At 40.6% G+C, this 7493-nt stretch overlaps 1 protein-coding gene across 5 annotated transcripts in view; it reads right to left on the reverse strand.

Annotated features, from left to right (window-relative positions):
* The window catches only part of Ankrd12 (ankyrin repeat domain 12), a 107438-nt gene that overhangs the window by 39896 nt on the left and 60049 nt on the right, over positions 1–7493 (reverse strand). Inside the window, exon 2 of one of the 5 annotated variants that reach the window (XM_029531190.1) lies at positions 5782–5861. The exons of the other annotated variants lie outside the window; for them this stretch is intronic. Coding sequence (XP_029387050.1) covers positions 5782–5845 — 64 coding nt within the window. The 5' untranslated portion in view covers positions 5846–5861. The remainder of the gene's footprint in view (positions 1–5781; positions 5862–7493) is intronic. 5 annotated transcript variants of the gene reach the window in all.

The following is a 7493-nucleotide window of genomic DNA, read 5'->3' on the forward strand; positions in this document are numbered from 1 at the left end:
CTGTCTGTCCCTCCCGCTCTCAGCATTGCCCTGTATTACAGGCTGGTGTCCAGCTCCTGATCCTAAGTGTCTGTCTGTCCCTCCCGCTCTCAGCAATGCCCTGTATTACAGGCTGGTGTCCAGCTCCTGATCCTTCTGCTCCCACCTCTTGGATGCTGGGATTACAGGTATGCATCGTAACTGCTTTATACAGGGTTAGGAATCCAGCCCGGGCTTTGTGTGTTCAAGAGAAGCACCCTGCAAACATAACCACACTCCAGTCCTTCTGCAGGCTCTTGTTTGTATTTGTAAAGCTCAATTCTCCAACAAATAATATGTGTTCTGATTTACCGTACAGGAGGCAAGGTGCCATGTGTATTCGGAAAGAAGCTTGTCAGGTGTAACTGACTTTCTTTTCACTTTACTTCTGCAGTAATAGGTACTGGGAACAGAATTACCACTAGGTGTTTCTGGATGACACAGAAGAAAAAGGGTATGATCAACAACTAGAAAAAACGTTTAAAAGTAAAACCTACATTAGAAATAAACTGCTTCCTGTTTTGATGGTGAAAATCAAGTGTAGCATCTGTTTCTATCATAACTATCACCAAGGACTGTAGCACTTTACACACATCCCATAATTACTCATCACCCAACTCCTTTTTGTCAGCATAACACAAATTAATTCTATAAAGATGGTATTTGTATTTCTCTGAAAATAGGACAAATATCACTACAAAAAATTGATATCACTGAAGAAAACGGACAGGGGCTGGAGAGATGGGTCAGCGGTTAAGAGCACCAACTGCTCTTCCAGAGGTCCTGAGTTCAATTCCCAGCAACCACATGGTGGCTCACAACCATCTGTAATAGGATCTGATGCCCTCTTCTGGTGTGTCTGAGGACAGTGACAGTGTACTCATATAAATAAAATAAATAAATCTTAAAAAAAAAAAAAAGAAAACGGACAAAAATCACCCAGGGTCAGCTATTCTATATGAATACATAAATCACAGGGAGGTCCTTTTACCATGATTAAGAAAGAAATTTTTCTTTGGATGGTATGAAACTGGTTAACTTGAATTAATTTAAATGCATGTATTATATAATCAGTATTTTTTAAATGAATGGTCTCTTTTAAGGGTTCTTCTCAAAGGTATGCATATATAGTGTTTTAACTAATCAGTAATAGCGCACTGCTGTAATTATGTCATGGATTTACCCCAAGGACTTACATCATGATCATTTGCAGCTATCCAGAGAACATGGAAGCTATGACTACAACGTCTCATTTATATGTAATAAGCAAATCAAGGATATAAGACATGTTATTCCTTCTAAGTTTCTCTTTTTAAAAAGTAACTGAAAAAAAAAAGTAACTGAATTACTAGAGGGGCATACATAAACATGCTCCAGCATGCTTCTGGGGGCCTGCAGACTATGGGAGGGAAGTAGTTCACTCCTTTCACCCTCTGGGTTCCTGGGACTCAACCCAGGATGTCAAGGTTGGCTCCAAGTGTCTTCACCTGCTGAACCATCTCAGAAACCTGAACATGTGAGTTTTTGCTTCCTTTTTTTGAAATGGGGTCTCATTATGCAGCCCTGGCTCATCAGTAACTGGCTACAAATATGTTATTCATCTAGTACTAAACAATGAAATTATGCAACATTAGGTAATTAGGTCTTCATTCCTTCTTCTCTCCTTACAACTTCATATATATTTTTCATTAACAATTATTTCACCTAGAAGTACAAATTCTCAGGCTTCTGGCCCAGGCTGATATATTGTTACTCTATATAGAATATATGATAACATGTATATTAACTTGAAGTACTGACTTAAGAACTAAACGGATATTGTTTAAGGCATTACTAAGAGCAACCTGATCTTTATGTAAGAAAGTTTAAAAGTTACAATTCAAATATGTTTGTAAAGATAGCATACACATTAAAAAAACAGGTAAGACAGTATGGAGAATATTATCATGGACTTTTTGACATTTTGGTTACTAGGCTTCCACTGAGTGAGCAATATTCTACCGTGTCTAACAATGCATGCTTTCTCAATCTTCCAAGCATAAAACTGCTAAATATTTCTCTGTGCACCAGAATTAAAATAACATGCTAAATGTGAACAAGCATGGTGCTCACTACTGCTGAGCACCCTCAAAGCAGAGGCAACCAAGAATGTTGCGAACAGTCTTGGCTTAATAAAATCAAGTTCTCAGGGTAAGAAATTAACTTCACCCTTTATAATCAGTCTAATTCTTCCTATATTTAAATATACTAAAGCTATTACAACATGCCACTTGGAAAGGAACAAGAATACTATTTACATTTTAAACTTCACACATTAAGAAATCTTTAATTCTAGCATATCAACAAAAAATGCTTTTCTATAAGATTTTTTAAAAATATTTTATGTGTCCGTATAGGACCATGAAAGGCAGACTGGCAATCCTGGCAACCCTGATGGACAGTAGGTGTTTTGCCATGCTCCTGGACACCAGGCTCCTGGCACGAGGCCACAGCTCTCCACAGGTCTGTAGCTATCAGTCACGTAAGGGAACGCCCCAGCTCTTCCAGAGTTAGAGGACATGACCTGTGGTCATGTAGCCTCAAGACAGATCTCCATTTTAATGAGGTACCTAAAGACCTGTAGACTTAGCTAATAGACTTCCCTTCCTAGACACTCCTCCCTGTAAAAGGTATTTTAACCTCAGGCCTGCCCTGAGAAAGTGAGGTACGGTTCATCAGGATCTGCCGTGGGGCGCAATGGAGAAGGCCTTCATCTAAACAGCGGGCCCCCTAATCTCCCAAAGACGGCCTCTCAGCGCTCCTAGCCATGGCCTCCACCAAGCCAAGCCAACTGCCCTCGGACAAGCCAAGGACTCTCTCATCCGCAGGAATCCAGCGGACCTCTCCCCTCCTCCATTCAACCAGGGCTAGATCCAGCCAACAGGCCCCCACTCCGTTCTCCGCTCTTACGCGGCTCCCAGTGGTGCCTGGGTGTTCAAGAGCTCGAGAACCAGATGGCCCCGGCCTCTGAGCAGGCCCGGGGACCTCGGAGTCAGCTCCAGCAGACCCGGGGGACCTCAGACTGCTCTTCCCAGCCCTGGAGCGGTGTCCAGCGGCTTCCCATAGCAGACACCTACCGGACACCTACCCGGCGCCAGCATGGGGTAAACATAGTCAAAACTCCCGCGTCCTGCCTCCACCAGTAGTCAAAGCCTGTGGCAAAGTAGTCGCGGAACATATCACAAACCCATCATGTCTTTGTGTTTTGCCTGCACCTATGTTTGTGCAGCACGTACGTGCCTGGTGCACAAGGAAGCCAGAAAGCAGCACTGGATCCCCTGGAACAGGAGCTACAGAAGGTTTTGAGCATCCATTCGGGTGCTGAGAATCAAACCCAGGTCCTCTGGAAGACAGCCAGCCCTCTAAACTTGCTGAGCCATTTCTCCAACCCCCTAATGCCTTTATTGTCTAAAATGTATGCATGAAGTCTAAATGCTAATGATCAAATATGTTGATATAATATTCACTTTAAAAACATCACAAAGAACTTCTTTCTATGGCTGTCATATTACTAACTTTGCTTTGAATTTTTTTGTTTTTTGTTTTTGTTTTGTTTTTCAAGACAGGGTTTCTCTGTGTATCCCTGGCTGTCCTGGAACTCACTCTGTAGACCAGGCTGGCCTTGAACTCAGAAATCCGCCTGCCTTTGCCTCCCAAGTGCGGGGATTAGAGGCGTTGGCAAATAGTGCCCAGCTGAAAAACTTTAAGATCATGTTTCTATGTTAAAATGTTAATATCATATAACCCATTTCACAAAAAATTCTGATATATTCTGACTTAAATATTAGCTTTTTTGGATCTCTTAATTGTTATAAATCCACAAGTATGCACCAGTACTTCACTTTTGCATGGCCGCTAAAATACAAAACTAAGGAAAATAGTCTTATAAAGTATGACAATATTTTGTCACAATAATAGAATGTACTATTTTAACACTGAGAAATGAATCACAATCCTAGCATACTGCGTACTTCATGACCCACACACGGCCAGAGAAGACAAAGCATCACTCTCCTTTCACAGGGCTCTCTTCCTGCAGTAGATCCTGAGAGCAGTTTATGAGGACAGAGCATCTGTTGGGTTAAGCCGAAATGTACAGGTGATTCAAGTTTACAGCTACTTTGTTTTTTAAAGATTTATTTGTTTATTTTTATGTATGTGTATACACTGTAGCTGTACAGATGGTTGTGAGCCTTCATGGGGTTGTTGGGAATTGAATTTTTAGGATGTCTGTTTGCTTGCTCCAATGAACTCTGCTCGCTCAGTACCTGCTTACTCCAGCCCAAAGATTTAATTATTATTATACATAAGTGCACTGTGGCTGTCTTCAGACACACCAGAAGAGGACATCAGATCTCATTACGGGTGGTTGTGAGCCACCATGTGGTTGCTGGGATTTGAACTCAGGACCTTCGGTAGAGCAGTCAGTGCTCTTACCTGCTGAGCCATCTCTCCAGCCCTACAGCTACTTTTAAGGCCACCCAAGAAGACGTGGAGAAAGTGAATAGTTCTTTTAACAATGATTGACATTTTAAAATTTGTCCACTGAGCACTCCTTAAATGAAAAGGCTGGAATATTGCAAACATTACTTGTAATACTTATTGTTAATAAAGCCTCTAGCCTGGTAACTATAGAGTGTTGGAAAGAATGGAGGGGCACAATGTGGCATGTCTCCATTACCATAACTATCATTCATAAGCAAAGGTATGTCTGCATTCTCAGCATAACAAAACAGATTATTTGTAGTAAGTACTATTATCAGGCAGAATTCTGAACTGGTAGAAGGATTTTTGCACTTACGATGACATTGAGTAAGGCTAGGAAACAGACAAGGTGTGGTGGTGCATACCTTTAATCTCGGTATTGGGAGACAGAGGCAGGTGGATTTGAGTTTGGGGCCAGCTTGGTCTACCTAGCAAATTCAAGACCAGCAAAGGGACTCTCTAGAAAAAACAAAAAACAAAACAAAATAAACTAGAAAAGGCAGATATTGAGGAGATACACAACTGAAGAATTATGCAAATTTAAATACCATACACGTCTATCCAAATAAGACATACGAATCAGGACATGTATTCCTGTAGTATTACCATAAATGTTCAACCAACATGGTACAGAACTGCCACTCCGAGTGTAATAGGCCATTCACTAAGTGAGGTCAGTGTGCTGATTATATCATTCATTATAAGTAGGACCATGCACCACAAGTGGACTCAACTGATGACATCAGTAAATATACACAGTTTTTCTCAGCAGATATTTTCTCAGAGCACTTTCCCTCATGGTGAAAACCGACATTCAGCACAGATTCCTTATCCTGGAGGTGAAGATTGGTATTAACAGTTTACAGGACAGCTTTGAGCAGAACTGGCATCAGCACAATATCTTACAGAATAAACTGCATATGAAATGCTACATATCTAATACTGATTTATTTGCTCCGAATTGATCAAGGTGTGATATTCACAGACTTAGTTATCCTCTAATTTTGCAACACTTAAAGTGTATCTGTCACATGGATAGGAAACTCATGCTGTGAAATTTTCACATACAAATAATTATGGGTAGTTAAATTAATTGTCCATTAAAAAATGCATTCAGAATTTTGATTGGTCGAAGATTGATAATGTTGAGCTTAACAAGGACTTCATGTAAATAAAAGAATAAAATTTGGGTAGCTCCATCAGTCTTCAGCAATCCCAGAATTGCTGTGTGATACTTACTGATAATTTTTGCATCATTCCTTGACGCACTTTGATCAAGCAATAATTCAGGCACATTCACCATGTGGAAAATAAATATTCTGAAAAATTAATACATAGCTAATGAACACAGGAAATAGTATCAGAGGAAAATTAAAAAGGTTCTAGAAGATTTGTCCTACTCTAATTAAAACATGTAAGTTCAAATAAAATGCTTTTATTTGAAAAATCTCTTGCTGCACTTTGTCCTATGGAAGGTTTTTTTAACAAACCTTGCTTTTCAAAGCTACAGCTTCTTGAAGAATCAAAATTAGAGTTCAAAGCAATAATAGAACATAGCATATAAAATGTCCTACTTTTTTAAATCTTATTTTCTTATCAAAGACAATGAATTTCAACTCAAATCCAGATTCTATAATACCCGGAAGGATGTGTAAAGGACTCCCAGGTTTTACGTAACAGATAGATTTGCAAATAAGTTAAATGTCAAAACTGACCACAAACAGAAGAGTTTCCTCAATTATCTCTACTTAGTAGCAGAAAGGCTTAGATGGAAGGAAAAGGAAGACTTGGTATTTAGGGTCATCAGTTTTGTGGCTTCTGAGGACAGACGAGTGCTGCTGTCATTTAGAAAGAAAAGAACACAGTGGCATAAATGGAGGGGTGTTTCCCTTGTGCACTTTAGTTTCTGAGGGTCACTGAGGGAATAGAAGTGGCAAGATCGAGAGGCAGCTAAATTTAGTTCCTGAGGTTTAAGAGAGCAAGTCTGGGGTTGAAAGGAACTTTTGGAAGGTCTTAACCTGTGAGCGCTGGGTAGGTGATTAATGTGATAAAGTCAGTGTGCGGAGCTTGTCAGAAAGGCTCCCTGGGGTAGAGAGGAGGATCCAGCAAGTGAAAATCTGAGCAAACCAACACAGCACAGAGGAAGGAAAAGGAGATAAGATTCCAGAACCAAACTTGGAATGAAGCAGTCTAGGAGCTGTAGAAAGTCAAGGTGATTTATGTCCCAGAAATCAAGACCTTAGAAAACTAAACAAAGAAACACAGTGTTTTCAAATTCCAGTTTGAAAAGAACAGAACTAAAACACTTTCCAAGGATCTAGCAGTAAAAGAACATCTGTGGTCTTACTAAAGAATAAATTCCAGTGTAAAAATTTCAGACTATTAAAAATAAATAAGGGGCTGGAGAGATGGATCCCTGGTTAGAGCACTGGCTGCTCTTCCAGAGGACCTGGGTTCAGTTCCCAGGACTCATATGGAGGCACACAGCCATCTGTAACTCCATCCTAAGGAGATCCAATGCCACCTCTGACTCCATTGGGCACCAAGCACCCATGTAGTATCCATACATATGGGGCATAAACATACATGCAAGCAAACCCCTCACATCCGTAATTGTTAAAGAAAATCATCCAGGCCTTCTTGTGCTGCCTCTGCATCCAGCCCTCAGGCCAGCTTCCTCAGCAGTCAACTGCACTTCCTTTCTAGATATGATTCCTTATCATGTTTTACATAGAAAGGATTTAAGTACATGTGTGAACACGTAGGTTAAAAAAAAAAAAACAAAAACATTGCTCATGACAAGGAATGTAAACGTAGTTCAAGAATAACTTTCAGCCGGGTATGGTGGCGCATGCCTTTAATCCCAGCACTCGGGGGGCAGAGGCAGGTGGATTTCTGAGTTCGAGGGCAGCCTGGTCTACAAAGTGAGTTCCAGGACAGCCAGAGCCACA

The sequence above is a fragment of the Mus pahari genome, chromosome 18 (genome assembly GCF_900095145.1).
Source record: "Mus pahari chromosome 18, PAHARI_EIJ_v1.1, whole genome shotgun sequence".
Lineage (NCBI taxonomy): Eukaryota > Metazoa > Chordata > Mammalia > Rodentia > Muridae > Mus > Mus pahari.